The following is a 22984-nucleotide window of genomic DNA, read 5'->3' as shown; positions in this document are numbered from 1 at the left end:
TGCTCCTTGGAAACCCTATACAGGGTTGCTATGGGTCAGAACCAACTCAATGGCACTTCACAACAACAACAACATATTATATATATTTAATATAGTATTTAATATAATATAGAGAGAAGCAGCTCTGGTAGCGCAGTGGTTATGAATTGGGCTGCTAACCTCAAGGTAGGTAGTTTGAAACTACCAGCGGTTCCACTGGAGAAAGAGGAGGCGTTCTTCTCCCATAAATATTTACAGTCTCGGAAACTCTGTGCAGGGTACTATGAGTCAGAACCGACTCCACAGTACTTAACAACAACAAATCTATATATAGAGAGAGCTTTATGTTAAGTCTGTGGAATCTGTTCTGAAGAGTGGCTGGTGAACTTGAACCACTGACCTTGTAGTCTAGTGCATTAACCCACAGTGCCACACCAGGATTCCCACTAAGAGGTAATAATACAAAATTTGCCATTCCCAGGAATCTAATATGCATATGTAAATGATTTTTGTAAGTCAGACTTGAGTTTCTTTTGACTGTATAGACTGCTGAGAAAAAGAATCATACATAATCCAATCAAAATTGGAACCCAAACACCCAATCTTTGGTGGTTTTCAGTAGATGTGGACACGCTCTCTATAGCCATGTACTTGTGCTGATTTAGATGAGGGAGGGAGGGCTGTATCTCCTGGGTAGACTGGTGCTCACAGCATTTGCTCTTGCTGTACCCAGTTCTAGAAGGTCCTCCTTCCTATCTAGACATATACTACGTTACTTTTGCTCCAAATTCTATTTTCTCTAGGTGGTCATCACTGAACAGATATTTCCTCAAAACTCAATCATCAGCATTGTGTGTACGGAGATGACTTAGTTCTCCTTCCTCCCCTCAACAGCTTTCACTCTTCTTTCTCTCCATACCCCTCAAGTTGTTCCTTAATGAAACAAAGCCTTATCTAATCATGCTTTATTACTTCAGGGGTCTCAGCTTTGTTTTCTCTTTGGGATTGTCCAACCAACTGGTACAGGACTTTCGGATGTGTTTCTGAATCTTCACAGTACCCAGTTTATTCTGCGTAAATGGGACAGGGTACTTAATAGGTCTGTGATGATGGATGATGGATCGATTGAATGGGCAGATGGATGGTTCTAAAGAGATGATTGATGAGTAGATGGATGAATTAATGGATAGCGTGGGAGAAAGGAATGGAGGATGACAGCTGCACAGACATAAAGGGAAATGAGGTCATGGAGGAAATGCCCAATCAGCCAAAGAAGTAATGATGAAACCTTTAGCCAGCTTGACTTTCTTCAGGGTCTGTAATGTATGTTGGGACTAATACCAACCTTTATCTTACATTGTTTTCCTCTCTGGGCCCTTTTGGGTAGTTCCCGTGGTTCTTATTGACTTACCTGAGGCTTGGGAACAGGAGCATGAGGAATAGAAGAGGAGGTTCAAATAGCTTAATTTGGGGACTGTTTGTAAGAGAAGGGCTTGGTGGAAAAGGACAGGGGTGGATAGTTGAAGCAATAGACAGAAACAAGCAGTTGGGATTGCCTAATTGTGAGAATCATCTGGTTATCTAAATCTCTCAGGATTTTAGACAATTGAGAGTAGGGAGTTAAATAAGAGGGAACAAAAGCCCTGGAGAATCCCCAGTTGGGGAAGTGACAGCTGTAGGAGCAATCAGCTCTTAGGCAACTGGTTTGATTATTGTGATCAAACATTGTTATTGTTGTTAAGTACCGTTGAGTCAGTTCTGAGTCACAGAGACCCTGTGTAGGGTTTCTGAGGAGCAGTTGGTGGGTTTGAACTGCTAACCTTGTGGTTTGAAGTCCTACAGCACCTCACCAGGAGATCAGATGTTTGCTAGTGGGGATGCATGTGTTGAGTATGTGATGTTTGCATAGATTGCATAGGTACATATTTTGTTAACTTCAAAATACTCTGGCTTTTTCTTTTATTTATGAAATTCTTCCCAAAATCTTCTCCACATCTTTTGTCTCTTGGAGTGTGTTCTTTCCATTATGATTTGCTTGCCAGAACGCTTCTTCTCTGTAGTACAGAGCATTTTTCATGGGTTTCCCCACGCTTCCTGGATGCCTTTTCCTTGATCCTGTCAACTAGATAGACACTGTCCCCCCTGGTCCTTGTGGTCTTCCCATTTGCTGTCAATGTAGCACATAGCTCTGTGCTATAAAACACATTCCTCTGATACTTTACTCTGGTCTGAACACCCAGAAGCGCATCTCCCCAAGATTCTCCACTCCCTGTCCTCACACACCCATCTCTTCTAGGGCCCTGGCTTAAGGAGTGGATAAAACATCTGGAGGATTGTACAAATATTAAAATAACAGAGTAATCATACTGAACAGAGTAATGCCAGAGGAACTGTATTTTAATTGTCTGGGAAACCGGAGCAGAGAGGAAGGGTGATTGGAAAGAGTGTCTGGGCATGCCACCCAAGTTTCCAAGAAGCTGACAGGGCAATGTAAATACATGTCAACACAGATGATTAGACAGTTCTGAAACAGATCCTTGTCAGAGATGAAAACTGCAGCTACTAGTTACTGAGAGGGAGAGATCTAGGAAGCCTCCATCTTTTGTCCAAAGTGGCTGCATCGAGAAGCACGGATGAGTAGGCCTGGACAGTTGGATGTCTCAGGGAAATGCCCACGGGATGGTAAACTGGAGTAGATTCATGCTTGCTTCTCTTTTGGGGACGCATCCTCTGGCGTGTGCCTGGAACCTATTTCTGTTTGGATTTTTGGCACTGCTGAGGGGGTGGGCACTTCTGTTGGCACTTGGGTGGAGGCTGGCAGACCTGCTTGGTCTGCTGAGGTGGGGGGCAGCACTGCTGTGGGGGAGCACACTGCTGGGGTGGGGGGCAGCACTGCTGTGGGGGAGCACACTGCTGGGGTGGGGGGCAGCACTGCTGTGGGGGAGCACACTGCTTCTGCTTCTGCTGAGACATTCTGGACAGGACTTGCACCTGGAATCAGAAAAGCCTAGAGGTGAGGAATACTTAATCAGTAGAGGCTTTTGGAGCCCAGAATGAACACTCTTGCCACATCCCCATCCTGTTCTGTTTTTCCCTGGTCCTGATTGCATCACAAACCAAGTGTGTGTGAGTGTGTGCATGGGAGCTCCAATTTTCGCTGCATGCTTGCAAGCCATTTCAATTCTTTTTGAGATGGACAGTGAGACAGTAAAAGAAGAAAAGGAAGGAAGGATGAAAGGAAGAAACGGAAGGAAGGCAGAAATGGAGGAAGAAAAACTGGGAAATAGAAAAAAGGAGGGAGGCTGGAAGCAAAAAAAAAAAAAAAAGAAATAGAAAGAGAAGAAAGGGAGAAGGGAGAAAAAGAGAGTTTAAGAAGAAAGAACAGGGAAAGGAGAATAAAAACTTTCTCTCTTTTTGGTGCCACCCAAGTTTCTAAGAATTTTTGGCAAAACTATGGCATAAAGAAGAGGATTCCCGGCAATGCGAATCTTGGCTAAACTGTTTACCAGTTGTGTGACATAGGTTTTTTGTGAGGGTTAAAGGAATATATAAACACATACGTACATGCAGATAGACAGAGAGGGAAATAGCTAGCTAGCTAGAGAGAGAAAGAGAGAGAGAGAGAGAAATTTGTGTGTCATTATGTAGATTCTGACTCACAGTGACCCTATAGGACAGAGTAGAAATGCCCCACCCTCTAATTTACATAAAGGTTACTAATCTTCATGTAAGTGGGTTGCCACATCTTTCTCCCATGGAGTTACTGGTGGACTGGAACCAACCACCTTTCAGTTAGCAGTCTAGATCTTAACCAGGCACCACTAGGGCTCTCTGTTTCTATACACACACACATACACACGTACACACAGTGCCTAGTACATAGTGATTACTGTATAAGAGTTTGAATTAAATTATTAAAAAATGAAAAAGACAGCAAAGAGCACCTTTAAAAGGATGTATAGAAATGAAGTATCAAGAGATAATATGAATCAGTTTGCTGAATTCTATTAAATTAAACTCTATTAAAGCAAAGCTCCGAGGGGGAAATAATTGTTCCACAGTCACCCAGCACACGTTGGTGGAAACTAGTTTTTGGATTCCCAGAGCAAAACTTGCCCACTATGCCCCATCGTCATGACCCTGCTCATCAGCCCTCCCAAGGTAGTCTGCTTTTCCCCTTTCCTCGCTTTTCTTCTCTCTTAAAGGGTAACTGCCACTTGCTCTTTGCCAAGACTGATGCACCCCATTCCTTTCACCTATACCCTATGGCACCTTGTAAGATGCGAGCCCTGACACCATGCCAGCCAGATCCTTAATATACTAGCCCTCTTGGCAGACTCTTCTCTGCTTTACCAGCCTGTCTTCTCTCACCCCTCAGCCAGATGACTTGTAGAATCCAAGACAGCTTAGTCACAAGTAATATGGAAGAACAAGTCTCCTAAATGAGGTCTTTCAGACCAACCACCCAGAGGTCCATCCCCCAGACAGGAGCTGGGACACCTCTGGAGTAAATTTCTGAGAGGCACTACTTCATCAGACTCACCTAAGTTCACCAGTGACTGGAGCGTTGGAGATGTCAAGGTATTGGGGATGCTCTGAGCCTGCCCACATTTTATACATCTCCCATCCCTGCCCGAGGCCATGAGATGGCCTAGGACTGGGATGCCCTAATTAGTTCTTTGTCACAATAAGATCCACCTGCCCTTCCTCAAATTTTAGGTTTTACTCACCCTCGGGTCTGGTGGCCTCCCTCTTGGCCTAGCAGGACGCAGGGATGACAGTCTTCATTCTCGCCTTCGCCCCACCTCTCCATCATTTTACAAGCCTACCTTCCTTGGATTTCCAAATCCACTTGTGTCTTTTGACTTAGGACCTTGGCATCTGGGATGGTTCCAAGCAAGCATTCAGGACAATGTTGGGTGTGAGGGTTGTGGGGGCAGAGTTCTGGGATAATTTGCTTGACAGAGGGGAGGGGGTGGGCAGGGTGGAGTATGAAGGTAACATTGTTTTAAGGACAATTTAACAGCTGAGGGGGCGAATGGCTCTCTTGGAAGCCCATTAAACTCTGCAGTTATGACTTTGATTTTACCTAGGCTCAGAGCCACATTTAGTTTGAAATAGTGGAAAGATAAGACAAATCGCTCTACGTTTTTCACCCTGTTATAATTTTGCTACTGAATGGAGGCTGCCCCTCTCTCTCTTGACATTGAGAAAACCATTAAGTTCCCTTAAGAGAAACTGGGTGGTTACAGTAGATGGTGTTTATCTCTTTATCACTCTACATATGTATAAGTTACTCAGACGCCAGGGTTCCCAGGAAAATGATTATCATAGGTGGAGGGGGTGGGGGGAATAAAGAAGGATTGCATTAGTGTAAGGTCATGGAGGAGTTACCTTGGCTGGGTCCTGGCTTCTGAGCTCTGAGACTCCTAGTCCTGATTCTTCCTCCCCACTCCTCTGTTCAAGACGCTACAACAAAGAAGAAATGCAGTCTTGGGTGCTTCTCATAGCTGACAAAATATGAACATATCTCTAAAAATGTTCAAGTGGAGTTCAGATTGGGATTCTGCCCTTTGTCAGTCTGGTGAGCTTGGACACTTAATATCATTCAGCCTCAATTTTCTCATTTGTCACAGAGGATAATAACACTGTTCTGCATGTCAGTAGGAAAGGATAAAATAGACAGTGTACATAAACTGTGTATATAGAGTCTGGCACAAAGTAAGTGCTCAGCAATTGTTGGATGCTTTGTGGAACTGGACGCTAGGGCAAGATACCATTTAAGGAGTATGGAAGAGGTAGTTGCACAGGTTTGAAAGCAAGTGGTGACACCTGCCAGCCAGGATCATAGGATCTTGGTTGAAAGATATGGAAGCAGGCAAGCTAGTCCAGAGGATGACACATTTTAAATATCAGGCATGGGATTGTGCATGGCTTTACTGAAAGCCTATAAAATCCCAAGATCTTGGTGAGTAATGCCACAACACTGGAAGCCATAGTCTTGGGAACCAATAGTCTCTCCCTTACACCATGGTCCAATCCCACTAGAATCATGGGCAGTGTGCGTGAGGTGACTGAGGAAGACTAAAGAAAGCCAGGCCCTCCTAGACAGAATAGCCCTTCAACGACGTCACCCTGACAGAAGCAGCGCCAGATGGCCTTAGGAGGGGGTTTAAGCACAAGTCCTAATAGCAGAGAAGAAAAGAGACCTGGGATTCTTATCTCTGGGATTACTGTGTATTCATCAAGATGTGCTGCATTCATGCTATGTACCAGGAACATAGTGGTGAGCCAGGATGCCAGGCCCCTGCTTTTCACCAAGTGAACACAGAGCAGAAGGGGCCCCTGTTTACCAAACCTCCTTTGCGAATCAGGTCTGTGTAAGTGAGAACGGAAGTAAAACTGTTTCAAATCCTCCTGTCTTCCTTCTTCTTCTCCCAGCTCTGCTAGACATTGTTTAATTATTTAGCCTGAATTAGCTCAAGAACTGAAACCCAATTGTCCCTGGATAGCTAGAGAAAGTGTGAACATCATCTAATTCATGGTTTTTGAGGCACTGGTGGTGGTGGTGGTGAAGTACCATGCAGTTGATTCTAACTCATAGCAACCCTATAGGATTTCTGAGGAGCAGCTTTTTGAGGCATTAAGTCCTGGTAAATCTTTTCTTGCACATGATCTAACCATTCAGAATAGACATTTTGTGATGGAACCAAATACCTGAAGAATATATCATACAATATTATCTATACTATCAAAGAAGAAAAAGGAATGGATAATTAATAAGCCACAAATAAAACCTAATGCTTATCCTGGGTTTGGAGTGGTGTCATCTACTGACTTTCTTTGCGTTGCTTTTCTAATGTTCTGTCTCTGTCTTATATACACACACATACACGTACATATACATTCATTTAAACACATATGGGTACTTACAGGACATAAAGTCAGCACTCAGTGAAGCTGATGAGCTAGAATGGAAAATATCTTAACTAAATTCCAAAACATATGTACATATTCACTACATACCATTGGTCCATATGGACTGGCATATTATTGTCTACTTCCTTTGTCTCTCCCCATATCCTTAGACTTTGTATTAACTCTTGAGGAAATTGTTCTTCCTCAGTATTTCCTTTGGTGCCTATGTGATTCTCATTGCATATGGATGGACTAATGAGCCTCATGAGTGTTAAGGCCATGGGGCTGAGAGCTATGCACTGGAGGAAGAAGGTGAGTGGGAACTCTACCTTCAAGGAGGCCTCTGATCAGAAAACACATACCCATCTCCTTCAGTTTTAGTTCTAAGTATCTGTTACCAAATTAAGCCTGAGAAGGACCAGGAGGTAGCTTTGATGAAGTTTGAGGAACTGAGTTTAGCAAAGTTTCTTTTCAGTTAGCAAATAGGTAAGAAGTAAATGCCAGGCCAAGATCAGGGGGGAACCACTGACACACAGACTCATTCATCAAGAAATTATTATCTTCTTGGCAAGGTAAGTTGAGCCCAATGTGACAGGATTTCTGGAACTGGGAGGCTGACACCATGAATCAATCCTAAGGGATGATATAGAATAAAAGATGCCCAGGACTTAGAGGAGAGGGCCTCCCCATGGACGAGGCCTGGATTTGACAGCAAAAGATCTGGGAGGGCAAGAAAAGTTTCTAGACTATGGGCTACTTAAAGGGAACAAAACAAAACACTGACTTCTTCATATTATAATAACTGGCAAATTAATTTTTGTGAATTAATAAGGCATCCATTCAAGGCAGGAGATGTAAATTGATGAAAAGTTTGAAGGTGAGAAGATACTTTGTGTCTTTGGGGTGGTGGGAGAAAACTAACTCAATTGTAGTAGATTATTGTGTTGTTGTTGTTAGGTGCCATCAAGTTGGTACCAAACCACAGTGACATTATGCACAGCAGAACAAAACACTGCCCTATCCTGGGCCAACCGCACTACTGTTGCGACGCTTGAGCCCATTGATGCTGCTACTTGGCCAATCCATCTCATTGGGGGTCTTCCTCTTTTTCTCTGACCCTTCACATTACCAAACACGATATCCTTCTCCAGTGACTAGTCCCTTCTGACAATAGGTCCGAAGGGATCAATTGGTCCAAAACGGATCAATTGGTTCTTTTGATAGCCCATGGCACCTTAAATATTCTCCTCCAACATCATAACTCAAAAGCATCAATTCTACAGTCTTCCTTATTCACTGTCCAGATTTCGCATGCATGTAAGGTTATTGATAATAAGGTGCCATCAAATAGGTCCCTTACTCATGGTGGCCCTGTGCATAATGGAACAAAACATTGCCAGGTCCTGCTCCATCTCCATGAGATCATTGTGAACCATAGGGCTTTCAGTGGTTGATGTTTACAAGGAGATCATCAGTTGTTCCTAGCCCATCTTCATCTGAGAGCTCCAAGGAACTCTGCTCAGTATCACGTTGTTGTCGTTGTTGTTAAGTGCTGTCAGTTCCAACTCATAGTGACCCTCTATAAGATTTCCAGGGAACAGCTGGTGAGTTTGAACTGTAGACCTTATGGTTCAAACCGACCTTATAGTCCAGTGCATTAGCTCACAGAACCACATCAGCATCATAGCAACAGGCAATTGGTGGTGGGACGTAAGGTGCATTGAGGAAGCAATAAGGAATTGAACCTGAGTCCCCTTATGGAAAGTGGGGACTCTACCACTGAATCACCAACAGCCCTCAAGTCTAGTGAATGGTCAGTGCCAATGAGAAGTGAACAGCAGAAGTGGACACAGACTCTGTGGAAGGTCTTGAGCTCCCAACTAGACTGGAGAGCTAAAATTACATGGTATGTGTGTCACTAAGAAGAAGACCCAGAGGTCTTCCTTTATATTATAATATATAGTTTTAAAATTCTATTAATTTGCATTGTTGTTATAGCTTGGTGCTGTTGAGTCAGTCCCAACTCACAGGGACCCTATGAACAACAGAACATAACCCTGCCGGATCTTGTACCATCTTCACAATTGTTTTTATGTTTAAGCCCATTGTTGTAGCCACTTTGTAAATTAATTAGCATAAGGAAGTGGAAAGGCACTAGATTATATTTAGAAGCATTGGGTCTACTTCAGGCTCTGCCAATAATTAGCTCTGTACCTGTGGACAACTGGCTTCTTCTCTCTGGGTCTCAGATTTTCCAGTTTGTAAAACATGATAATCTTTAGTGTCCTATATAGGTATAAACAGAGTGTGATTTTCCTATAGGAAAAGGAGAGTCAAAGGAGACACATCACTGAAAATATTTTAGGAGATTAATGGGTCATAGGGCAGGTAGCTAACTGGTCCATCAGCAGATCTCTCCATGGGTTTAATGAAAGACACTTTTGATGGTAAGGTGAGTGTATGAGTGAAGGTGGGTAAAATGGAGCAAGGGAGACCAGTTGGATAAAACGGAATGATAAGAACCTGGCCTAAGCTGGCAGTGATAGAAGTGGAAAGATGGAGACAGATTTAAGAATAACCGTGAGCTAAGAAGTCCGGTGTGGCATTGTAGGATCAGCACTGGACTGCAAACCACAAGGTCACTAGTTCAAACCCACCAGTTGCTCCTTGGAAACCCTATACAGGGTTGCTATGAGTTGGAACCAACTCCATGGCACTTAACAACAACAAGGAGTCTGTGGAGAGCACAAATGGTTAAATTCTCTACTACTAACTGAAAAATTAGTGTCCTGGTGTGGTGCTGTAGGTTAAGCACTGGACCACAAGGTCTGTATCTCAAACTCAGCAACTGCTCCTCAGAAACCCTCTACAGGGTCACTACGAGTCGGAACCAACTCTACGGCACTTACCAACAGTAACAACAACAACAACTGAAAGATTGGTACTTTGAACCACTGAGAGGTGTCTTGGGAGAAAGGCTGGTGACTTGATTTAAAATGTCATAGCCTTGAAAACCTATGGAGCACAGTTCTACACTGCAGCACACAGGGGCACCATGCATCAGAATCAACTCAGTGGTGGTTAGTTTCTTGGTTAAGAATACACAGAACTAAAAAAAAAAAAAAAAAAAAGCAACACAAAAAACACAGAACTGGGTGGATGACAATATGAATGGCGTAGTCAAAAGAATCCTTATGTTTTTAAATGGGAACGTAAGAATTGGGACTTGAAAGAAAGAAAGAGAGAGAGAGAGGAAGGAAGGAAGAGGAAAGAAGGACTAAGAGTTGTCATCATCATTGTGTCTAGTATAGTGGGACATCCAGGAAGAAGAATCTGACTGGAGTACATAATAACTTGATGGAGGAACAAAAGGAAATCTCATCTGCTGGGCACCAGGCTTGTGCTGAGCTCTAGAAAAGAAACACAGAACACATAAAATAAATTACAGCTTAGAGGAAACTTTTTGTCCTTGAACATCCAATCTTTCTCCCTAGAAACAGAGCTGAAAGCACTCAAGGCTAACAGGTGCCAGAGGTGAAAGTAGCCCAGCATTCAGACAAAACATTTCTAATTATTGGTCCAAGGATCAACACTTAATGACATTCTCAACAAACCACAGAACAATGAGAAAAGGATACGGTAGCTTATAAAGGTTGGTATAACGTTTCCGACTTTGATTTCTTCAGAAAGTCTTCAGTTTTTGTTATTGTTTATTTGCTTTTTGAGACTATACTCTTTCTGGAACTATTAATATTAAAATTACCTGTATTTTCTGAAATGTTTCTAATTATAAAGGTCCTTAAACCTTGCTTACTAAACAAAAAGTTGATCCTCTTCATAGATTGCCCTGTTTTAAAAATAATTTTTCTTTTTGTGAAATCTGAAATGTTTGTGAAATATACTAAGGTGGTTCAGTTTGATCACTAAAAAAATATAGAAAAGGTGAACTGGAACAGGGAAGTGACTGACTTAAGATCATATTTTATTAAACGTCAGAGGGAGGCCTTGAACTCTGGGTTGTTGTTGTTGTTAAGTGCCATCGAGTTGGTTCCTACTCCTAGCGACCCTCATAGGGTTTCCGAGGAGCAGCTGGTGGGTTTGAATTGCTGACCGTAGGGTTCACAGCCCAGTGCTGATCCTACAGTGCCACACTAGGAGTACTGAACTCTGGGTACCTGACCAAAAATCAAACCAATTCAAGCCAAGCCAAAACAAACAAACAAGACAAAACAAAACAAAAACCAGCCAACCAACCAAACAATCCAAACAGGACTTTAGCTGCTGTCAAAATCTCAGCAGGAAATTACCCTCCCTTCCTGTCTTGCCCCCCTTTCCCTGCCCCTTTAAACCCTCTGCAATGATGACAGGACCAGGCTTGTTATGTCAGTCACACCCCATCCCTGCCTTGTTTCAGACTCTCCAGGATACAGTGCAAAGCTCTGGCCTGCCCTTTTCTCTTTGGGAAACATGCTATAGCCTGAGCTATAAACCAATTGCCCCTGCTTTTTATCCAGATTTTCAGTTCACTCTGAAAGGCCTGGAAAGCCACCTTGTTATAAGAAAAGAGTAATCCATGGCCCCATGACTGGCTCTTCACCTACCTGACTTTTCATTGGTCAGCCCCAGTGATTTCATCTGCATGATAAAGAAGCCCTAGGTGACTTTGGTATCCCCAAGGAAGATGGCTTGCCTCTGTTCTGTATGACCCCCACGTGGGGGACGAGATCCCTAAAAGGCTGAGTTCCACTGGACCTAATCTCAGATTCCTACTTTCTTTTGGTGAGCTCATTCACTCCTGGGGTTCTAATGACCACTTTTACACCAATAGCTTTCAATTCTTAATTTCTATCCCAGGCCTCTACCTTGTGCTTCAATTTGGTTGCCTCCTCAATATCTCCATTGCTATTTTATAGATAACTTGGTCTTAACGTGTCTCCACCTGAACTTAATATTCCTCTTCCCTGCTCTTGCTTCCTGTCTCAGTAAGCAACACCAACAGTTATCATCTATCTAGCAGTCCTGGTCAGAAAGTTGGTATCACTTGTTGTTGTTTTTCAAACTTATGGTCTTCCCCATCGCCCCTATAAACATGTGTCTGGTGTGGTATTGTGGATTAATGTGCTGGACTACAAAGTCAGTTTGAACCATGAGATCGGCAACAATAACCTTCCAGCCAATGAATAATTCTCCCTTCCCTCCCACCCTACAACACTTATTGTTGTTGTTGTTGTTAGGGGCCATCGAGTAGATTCCAACCCATAGTGACCCCGTGTACAACAGGACAAAGTAGTGCCCAGTTTTGGGCCATCCTCACAAGTGTTGTTATGTTTGGGTCCACTGTTGCAGCTACTGTGTCTTCCCCTTTTTCACTGACCCTTCACACATCACAGAAGCATTATGTGCTTCTCCAGGGACTGGACTCTTCTGATAACATGTCCAAAGTATATGAGATGAAGTCTTGATTCTTAGGAGCATTCTGGCTATCTTTCTTCTAAAACAGATTTGTTTGTTCTGATTGCATCCTCCCATTTATCGAGTCCCACTGATTTGTTCTCTAGGTATTTCATAAAAGCCACACTGCTCCTACTTTTCTCTGGCCTTCATCAGCTCTTGTTTTGATTGCTAAAAATATCTTCTAAACCATATCTCTCATGCCAAACATCTTATACAAAGAAGTCAAAATGATAACATCAAATGACAAATGTAAAGTAATTTCTTGGTTTTAGGAAATACACACTGAAGTAGAATCATGTCAATAATGTTCAGGAAAAACACAATTAACTAAAACTGATGAACTAGCTATATGTACATCTATCTGTATACTTATTTATCTAGAGAGCAATGTTGGAGAATCTGGGTGAAGGGTATGCAAGAATTCTTTGCATCATTCTTAAAACTTTTCTGTAAAGTCTGCAAATATGTCAAAATAAATCTATTTGTAAATATAAATGAATTTGTGTAAGTATCCCACATATGCACTATCATGGGGTATATTCTGATGCATAGCAACCCTATTGTTGTTGTGAAGTGCCATCAAGTCAGTTCTGGTTCATACAGACCCTGTATAGGATTTCTGAGGAGCAGCTGGTGAGTTTGAACCATCTACCATGCGGTTCAAAGATCTCCGGTAGTGTAGTGGTTAGGAGTCATGTTGCTGTTCTGCAGGAGAAAGATGAGGCTTTCTGCTCCCGTAAAGATTTACATTCTCAGAAACACTGTGCAGGGTTGCTATGAATCAGAACCAAATCTGCGGCACACCACCACCACCGCCTTGTGGTTCAAACGATCTTGTGGTCTAGTGCTTATCTTATAGTGCCACACCAAGACTCCATAGCAACCCCACAGGACAGACTGTAACAGTTCCGTAGGGTTCTTGAGGCTGTAAATTTTAAAGGAAACTAACTGCCTTATCTTTCTTTTGAGGAGTAGCTGATGAGTTTGAACTGTTGACCTTTGGGTTAGCAGCCCCATGCTTAACCCACAGCACCACTAGGGTTTCTTCTTAATTTTCCTACACAGAAATCCTCACTGAACTACTAAACACAAAGTTAGTGGTTCAACCCCTCCAGCTTCTCCTTGGAAACCCTATACAGAGTTGCTATGAATGGTAACTGACTCGACAGCACTTAACAACAAGGTAGAGTCCCAATTCTGGTGTGATATGACCTTGCCTACCTGCACAGCCTTACCTCTTGTTTTATAATGGACTCCTGGTGTGGCACCATAGGATCAGCACTGGTCTGTGAACCAGAAGGTTGGCAGTTCAAATCCATCAGCTACTCCTTGGAAACTATACAGGGTAGCTATGAGTTGAAACCAACGTATAGTTTTTAACAACACTAACCTAAAGGTTATCCAACAGCACCATAGAAGTGATGTAGAAAGAATCTTTCCTAAAGATTACAGTCAAGGCAATGTGATGGAGCATTTCTAGTCTAAAACACACAGTGTTGCTATGAGTTGGAATTGACTCAATGGCAAGCTGTTTGCTTTTTGGGGAACTAAACCCTAAAATACCTAGAACACATGAAAAGGGTGTGCTGATTCCTATATTGTTCTTTACGAATCATTTCACTTGGTTCTTTTGAATTGGTCAGATAAGGATGACACTTAAGTGTAGAAGATCGATTGCTCTAGTTTCAGTGAAATAGAAATTTATTAGGCATAGACAAAGTTGGAGTTGGACAGAGGTTATATGCTGATTTGTCTTTTAAAATGCTTTATTTTATAAAGAAAGTGATTTATTTCAATTTTTAAAAAACCTGGGACCACCAGCATTGCAGCAGGACCTCTGTAGGGGCTGGACGTACTCAGCAGGGCAGCAGCCTCCTATGTGACTGTGTACAAGGCAAGCCTTTTGTGGTTGCATTGAAATCTAAAGTAGTGAAAGGATGGTTTTTGCAATGCTGCAGTGGAGTTGGGTTATTTAGCTCAGTTCTTATCCAATGTGTAAACTAAATGTTTCAAATTATTTCCACATAGGGAAAAAGAGAGTACTGTTCTTCTGTGTTCCTGCATCTTTCTTGGTCAGAAGATAACCAACTCTGTTTTCTGCTTATTTCTCACTCATTTTTTTTTTTTTTTCCCTCCTTACTCTTCTTGGGTTAAAGATAGGTTGTTGGTTTTTGTGTATTTTTTTTCACCAGCATCATTGCTTCCATCATTCACAGCAAGCATATTTAATGCTGGATTTAGTTTACTATGTAACACATATGGTGGTTATGGACTCCTGGTGTGGCACTGTAGGTTCAGTGCTGGACTGCAAACCACAAGATCGCAGTTCAAACACACTAGCTGCTCCTCTGAAACCCTACCTGTGGTTGCTATGAGTCAGAACTGACTCAACAACATTTAATGACATCACTAGATACCGTGCAAAAAAATGACATGTAAAATTTTATTTGCTCAAATGTTAATGGAAACTTCCCTTGACATTTTTCTAGTCATTGTTTTCATTGTTCTCTGAATGTGACACCTCTCTTAAACCGGGCTAGAAAACTGCTAATTGCACGAAGATTTCAAAAAGATATATTACAAATACAATGTTAGGCTAATAAATTTCAGCTATGATGGTGGTTGTGTGTCAGGGAGTCAGTTTCAACTCATAGAGTTTGATGCAACTCATAGAGTTGAAACTCATAGCTTAGTGTTTCAGGGGCTGTAAATCTTCACGCTCTCATTTTTCTTCCACCGAGCAACTAGTAGATTTCAACTAATGACCTTATGGTTATCAGTCTAGTTTGTAATCCCCTAAACCACCAGGATTCACACTTCACAACATACCAAGAGAATGAAAATCCAAGAAGAACATGGACACATTAAAACTATGAGGAAACTCACAAGAAAGAACACAAAAATCATGAACTCAACAAAGGAAGACATACAGAACAAAGAAGCAGCAACACCACAAAGAAACAAACATAATGGCAGCAATTAATCAATACCTATTGATAATTACACTGAGTGTAAATGGATTAAATGCACCTGTTAAGAGATGGAGGGTGGCAGAATGGATAAGAAAACAAGATCCTTCAATATGCTGTCTACAAGAGCCACATCTCACACACAGAGACAAAAACAGATTAAAAGTCAAAGGATGGAAAAAAATATACCAAGCTAATTGCAATAAAAAACGAACAGGAGTGGCAGTACTAATCTCTGATAAAATAGACTACCAAGATTCCAATTTCAGCTATTGTTACATGCCATCAAGTCAGTTCTGTTCTAAATCATAGCGACCCTGTATAGGGTTTCTGAGGAGCGACTGGTGAACTTGAACCCACGACCTTGTGGGTTCAAACCGATCTTGCAGTCCATCACATTAACCCACAGCACCACACCAGGACTCCTAACTTCAGCTATGGGTATCTGAAAATTATACATATATGGATGTTTTCCTGTGTAAAATACATTTTGCAATATCAAAATATAGACTTACACTTTGTTTCTTAAGAAACCTAAAAAAAAATGCATTAAAGGAGTAGTTTGATACATACTAACATCTTAGCCAGCAAAGAATCAGATAGAAAGCCAGAACCAGAGTCTGAACTCCCACCGTTATGGGCAGGGGACAAGACAATGTCACAAAGCATGGGAACCAAAGGTCCGGGGAGCCTCAGCCTCTCTGGCTTCTGATCCCTGGCTATCTTTTGCTCTCAGCAGTGAGTCTGGGGCTGAGTAGACAACACCAGGGATTCTCTTCCCAGCCTCTCCCTTTTTCTATGCACACCCTTTAGCTAGGACAATACTGGTAAGTGGGTGTGTGGAACTCATACAAACAGGTATCACTGTTTGCATCCAGATAGAGAGATGAGACTGTGTCTAGAATTCTGAGTCACACCAATGTTCTGTGAGGGTGGATCTATCATTCTTATGTTAGAAACATATGTGTACACACCCCCTCAGTCTGTCCCCACAATGCAGTGTCTCTGCATGCAGTGTCTTGGCTAGCTAGACACTGAGGGAAATAAATAAACAAAATTCAGGTACTGACCTCCTACCTTAATGCAAGTACAGGCATTTGGAACCAGTATAAGAAATTCAATTCTCAAATTGCTAAGTGTCTAGCTGGAGAAAATCAAAGTGAACCAAGGGAGAGCTCATTTATGTGGAAATATAGAGCCTTATGTTTTCACTGAGAATCAGGTTATGGTCAGAGAAAAAAAGACTCTCTAAGGAGATGTGTGGCACTGTGGGTTGATGCACTGGACTGCAAAGTTGGTTTGAGCCACAAGGTCGGCAGGTCAAGCTCATCATTCACTTCTTGGAAACCCTACACAGGGTCACTATGGGTTGGAACTGACTCGATAGCACTTAACAACAACAAAAGGAGAGGGCAAATGATCCTTGGTGATGCTGTAGTTAAGCTCTCAGCTGCTAACTGACAGGTTGGTAGCGCAAACCCACCAGCTGCTCTACAAGAAAAAGATGTGGCATTCTGCCCCCATAAAGATTATAGCAGTTACACCCTATGGGGCCGTTCTCCTCTGCCCTAGATTGTCACCATGAGGTGAAATCCACTCAGTGGCAGTGGGTTTTTTCCTGGGAAGGAGAAAGAAAGCCTTCAAAAACTTGCTCAAGAGAGAAGGATGGCACTGACTAAGTTTTAAAAGTTGGGGTAAGCGGACTGGGGGTTGCCAGAGGTGCATGTATGCATTGTTCTGTCTTTTCCCATCATCAATGTGAATGAAGATAGACGAGAAGAGGAGTTAGACAGTGGGGCTAACATGACAAGGATCTCATGGGGGTGATAAAGCCATAGTGCTGAAATTGGGGAGGTAGTCTAGAGTATTGTCCAGGATGGGCAAAGATGCTGGAAAAGGGTTTTCATAAAGGGAGACTGGAAGTATTGTCTAACACGGAAGGCAAAGGTAATTTAAGAAACTAGAACCTTAGACTTCCCAACTGAGGGAGTGGAGAAGTAATAAGGGGTCAGCTCTCTCCATGTTAAATGAGTACATAGACAGTTCGGCTCTGACTCATGGTGACTTTATGTACAACAGAATGACAGGTTGCCCAGTCCGATGTCATCGCCTAATCACCTCTTGTTCATCTTCATCACTGAACATGAGATTATGTTGCCAGGCCAGCTCACTGAGGATCTCCTTCACCCTTGCTGGCCCTATAGTCCACCTAACATGTGTCTTCCTCCAGCAGATGCTCTCTCCTACTGATGTGTTCAAAGCAAGAAAGTCAAACATGTTTGGTTGTGATCCATAGGATTTTCATTGGCTTATTATCAGAAGTAGATGTCCAGGCCTTTCTTCCTAGTCTATTTTAGTCTTGAAGTTCTACTGAAACCTGTCCCCCATGGGTGATCTTGCTGGTATTTAAAATACTGGTGGCATAGCTTTTAACATCATAGTAACACAAAGCTCATCATAGTATGACAAACTACCAGGTGAAGTGTTGCTTAAATGAGAAGCTACTGATATTTAGAGTTCCCTGTAAAATACGAAAGAGCCAAATCCACAGCTATTGAGTTAGTTCCAATCCATAGCAACCACATAGGACAGTATAGAACTGCTCCAGAGGGTTTCCAAGGCTATAAATGTTACAGAAGTAGACTGCCTAATCTTTCTCCCATAGAGTGCCTGGTGGGTTCAAACCATTGACTTGTTGGTTACTATTCCAATGCTTAATTCATTGCAACACCAGGGATCTTAATCTCTAAAAAATAGGGTCATTGTTAAGTGTCATCAAGTCAGTTCTGACTCACAGCGACCCTGTATAAGGGTTTCCGAGGAGCAGCTGGTGGGTGTGAACCACTGATCTTTCAGCTAGCAGTCTGGTGCTAATCTTATAGTGCCACACCAGGACTGTATAAAATAGGGGGTTGTTGTTGTTGTTAAGTGCTGTGGAGTCAGTTCAAATTTATAGTGACCCTGTATAGGGTTTCCTAGGAGCAGTTGGTGAGTTTGAACTGCCGACCTTGCAGTTTAAACTGATCTCAGGGTCAAATGCTTATCCTACAGCACCACACCAGGACTCCATAAAATAGGGTTGTTGTTAAATGCCGTTGAGTTGGTTACGACCCATAGCGACCCTGTATAGGGTTTCCAAGGAGCAACTGGTGAGCTTGAACCACTGACCTTCCAGTTCAAATGGCTTTGCAGTCTGACTCATTAACCCACAGTGCCACATCAGGACTCTAGTACTGGGGAATAACAATCTCTAAAATATCAACTCCTAATGACACATTCATCATGAAGCCTTTCTCATCCCCAAGAAATATGCCCTTTCTATCTGAAGGGCTTCTGTAACCATTTCTCAGCTCTATCAGGACATGCAGAATGTTTTTCTTGATTGCTGACACATTTGAGTACATATCTTGTTATCCACAGCAGTGTTCAGCTCCTGAGAGCAGAGTCACAGATGTCTTTCCCAGAGACTGACATGGAACTGGTGGGGAGGTTACGTGCTCTAGGAGGTCAAGTCATGTTGTGCAGTAGATGAGATCAGTGGATTCAAGGTAGGTGAATTAGCACTCTTAGGGAACAAAGCAAGTGAATATCACTTCTCCAAGACTACTTTTCAGCAAGTTCAAAGCAATATTGTTGTTGTTTTTCTGTGCCGTGGAGTAGGTTCCGACTCATAGCGACCCTGCACAGGGTTTCCAAGGCAGTAAATCTTTACGGGAGCAGAAAGCCTCATCATTCTCCCGCAGAACAGCTGGGAGTTTTGAACAGCTGACACTTAGGTTCACAGCCCGATTTGTAACCACTACTACCAGAGCTCCTTTCAAACCAATATAGGGTTAAACATGATATCTATTTGTTAAATGAATGGTCCAAAAGGCAGGTCATGAAAGGTTGAGTTGAAGGAAATAATCATGTAGGAACAGCTTCTACATCCTTGCTTCCCAAAGAGCTATTTGTACACACACACACACACACATGCACACACACTCACACACACACATCGCATACTTTCAAGCTTAGGTGTGTAAAGGTATTTCTTTGTTTATAGATATGTGTGTTTCTCTTTTAGGAAGAGTATAAATAGAATGGTATCCTCATGACTCAAGTCTTGAATTTGCTCCTGTGGACTCCTCCTTTTGTTGTGAAGCTGCTAAGAGCTTGTTCTCACAGCCCATGGCTCTATGCAAGGGTGTGGTCTCAGATTCCAACAGCATCCATGGCTGTTTGCATGATAAGTCCTTGCCAGGACTACGAGGAAGGAAACAGTGAACTCACTCAGTTGTATGTCAAGAAATATATATTCAATCTATATTTAGTGTGTACTTGCTATGTTTTAGGCACTGGACTATGCACAGGGAACTCAGAGATAAATAAGACATTGTCGTGGCTCTGTAAGTCCCCACAATCTAAAGGGGGTGTCAGACTAAACAAATCATTTCAATAATATTTAGTAAATGGTCTGGTAGAGCTACTTACAGGTTTTTGCAGCCTGTAGAGGAGGACATAAACTAGTTATCAGGCATTGATAAAACTTCCTAGAGAAGACAACACAGCTCAGTGTTATCTCCTCAATGTATTAATGATGGTGAGGTGAGGACAAAGACAGCCTCCCTTTTCTGCTAAATGTTTCATGATTGAGAAGATAGATGAGACATCTGGGGATAACTTCCCATCCTTCTGACTCAGGGAAGTCTTCCCTTTTTCACCCCTTTCTCTACAATTCTACCTAGCTCTTGGATAATCATTCCATCACTCCACCACCAGTCTAAAGGGTCTAAAAGAGCCTGAGAACTGGGCATGTGTAGGAAATGCTCATAAATCCACCCAAAGCACTGACTGGCTTCTAGGCTCATGAGTTGTATGATGATGGGTCCCACCTTACTATATTCCAAGGGTCCTTGTGAAACCTAACCAGGTGGGAAAGCATGGGAGTCATCATGCACACACAGGAAACCCCATTTACAAAGAATCATTAGCAACAAAAACTTAAAGAGGGACAAGCATACATACACTGATAGAGAACTTCCAGAGGTTCAAGCCAGATTCAGAAGAGGCAGTGGAAAGAGGGATATCATTGCTGATGCTCGATGGATCTTGGCTGAAAGCAAAGAATATCAGAAAGATGTTTACCTGTGCTTTATTGACTACACAAAGGCGTTCAATTGTGTGGATCATGAAAAGCTATGGACAACATTGCAAAGTCCGAGTATTCCGGAACACTTAATTGTGCTCATTAGGAATCTGTACATGGACCAAGAGGCAGTTCGAACAGAACATGGGAACATGAATTAAAATGGTTTAAAATTAAGAACGGTGTGCAACAGGGTTATATTCTTTCACCATACTTATTCAACCTGTATGCTGAGAAAATAATCCAAGAAGCTGGGTTACATGAAGAAAAATGTGGCATCAGGATTGGAGGAAGACTCATTAACACCCTGCGATATGCAGATGATACAACCTTGCTTGCTGAAAGTGAAGAGGACTTACAACATTTACTGATGAAGATCAAAGAGCACAACCTTCTATATGGATTACATCTCAATGTCAAGAAAACAAAAATCCTCACCACTGGACCAATAAACAACATTCTTATCAATGGAGAAAGATTGAAGTTGTCAAGCACTTCATTTTTCTTGGTTCAACTATCAACACTCATGGAAGCAACAGTCAAGAAATCAAATGACGTATTGCATTAGGTAAATCTGCTGCACAAGACTTTTTAAAGTGTTGAAGAGCAAAGATATCAGCTTGAAGACTAAGGTGTGCCTGACCCAAGCCATGGTATTTTCAATAACCTCATATGCATGCAAATCTGGACAGTAAATAAGGAAGACCGTAGAAGAATTTATGAATTTGAGTTATGGTGTTGGAAAAGAACCAACAGATCTGTGTTGGAAAAAGTCAGCCAGAGTGCTCCTTAGAGACCAAGATGACCAAACTTAGTCTTGGACATATTGTTAGTAGGGACCAGTTACTGGAGAAGGATATCATGTTTGGTAAGGTGGAGGGTCATAGAAAAAGAGGAAGACCCCCAACGAGATGGATTGGCCAAGTAGCAGCAGCAATGGACTCAAGTGTGGCAACAATAGTGAGGTTGGCCCAGCATCCAACAGTGTTTCGTTCTGCTGTGCATAAGGTCACTATGAGTCGGTACCAACTCAATGGCACCTAACAACAACAACAACAACAACCATGCACTGGCTACTGTTCTAGGCACTGGAATCCAGAGCAAGACCCACATGGTCTCTTTTCCTGGAACTTAGCTCCTGGTTGGAGAGACTGATGTTAAACACATAAACAATCAAGACACAAATAAGTATGTAACATAATTTCAGGTAAGTAATGACAGCCACCACTCATCCTGTCAGTTTGTCGTACTGTGGTGGCTTGTGAGTTGCTGATTCTGAAAGCTATGCCACTGGTATTTTAAATACCAGCAGGGTCATCCATGGTGGACAGGTTTCAGATGAGCTTCCAGACAAAGACAGACTAGGAAGAAAGAGTGATGAACTACTCCCGAATATTTAGTCACTGAAACCCTTATGAATAGCAGAGAAACACTGTCAGATATAGTGCAAGAAAATGAGCACCTCAGATTGGAAGGTACTCAAAATGCGACGGGAAAGAGCTGCCTCCTCAAAGTAGTGTTGACCATGATAACGTGAATGGAGTAAAGCCCGTGGGAGAAAAGTCTGCGGGACCTTTGTTTGCTGATGGGGTACAACTCAAAATGAATAGAAACAGCTGTAAACATCCATTGAAAATCATAATATGGAATATATGAAGTATGAATCTGTGAAAATTGGAAGTTGTCAAAAATGAAATGGAAGGCATAAACATCGATATCTTAGGCATAGGTGAGCTGAAATGGACTGGTATTGGCCATTTTGAATCTGACAACCACATGGTTTACTACGCTGGGAATGACAAATTGAAGAAGAATGTTGTTGCATTCATTGTCAAAAAGAACATATCCAGATCAGTCATGAGGTACAATGCTGATCTGGATAGGATAATATCCATGTGCCTACAGGGAAGCCCAATTAATACCACTATTATTCAAATTTATGCACCAACCACTAAAGCCAGTGAAGATGAATTAGAAGAATTCTACCAACTTCTTCAATCTGAAATCAATCAAACATGCAATCAAGATTTATTGATAATTACTGGTGATTGGAATGCAAAGGTTGGGAGCAAAGAGGAAGGATCAGTGATTGGAAAATATGACGTTGGTGATAGAAATGATGCTGGAGAACGCATGATAGAATGCTGCAAAACCAATAATTTGTTCATTTCAAATACCTTCTTTAGACAGCATAAGAGACAACTATACACATGGACCGCACCAGATGGAATACATAGAAATCAAATTGTTGCAGACTGTGCAGAGGTTCGAGGCCATATAGGACTGAGTGTAACAGATCTAGCCACTTGGCAGTTAATAGCAAATTGTTTTTCATTTTAGTGTTCAGTTATATTTATTTAATTCCAAACATGAGTCCTGGATGTCCACAGAGAAATGCAATATTCCCCTAAGTTTCTAAGGTCAAGATTTTCCCCCTAGAACCAAGGCAGTAAAATTTCCTCAGAGGACGAACAAGGACAGGTTTACTGGGATTAAGCAGGGAGGCTCTGGAAAGGAACTGCCCAGGGTATATTCA

At 42.1% G+C, this 22984-nt stretch overlaps 1 protein-coding gene and 1 pseudogene across 1 annotated transcript; one reads left to right on the top strand and one right to left on the bottom strand.

Moving 5' to 3' along the window:
• Positions 1–22984, top strand: part of LOC102840066 — a 1013887-nt pseudogene that overhangs the window by 667207 nt on the left and 323696 nt on the right.
• Positions 2728–2952, bottom strand: LOC102815696 (sperm mitochondrial-associated cysteine-rich protein-like). The gene has a single exon (XM_006861681.1). The coding sequence runs from the start codon at positions 2950–2952 to the stop codon at positions 2728–2730; it is 225 nt and encodes a 74-aa protein (XP_006861743.1).

Source organism: Chrysochloris asiatica, unplaced genomic scaffold (assembly GCF_000296735.1).
Source record: "Chrysochloris asiatica unplaced genomic scaffold, ChrAsi1.0 scaffold00042, whole genome shotgun sequence".
NCBI classification, from domain to species: Eukaryota; Metazoa; Chordata; class Mammalia; order Afrosoricida; family Chrysochloridae; genus Chrysochloris; species Chrysochloris asiatica.
This window is presented reverse-complemented; position numbering and strand designations above follow the sequence as displayed.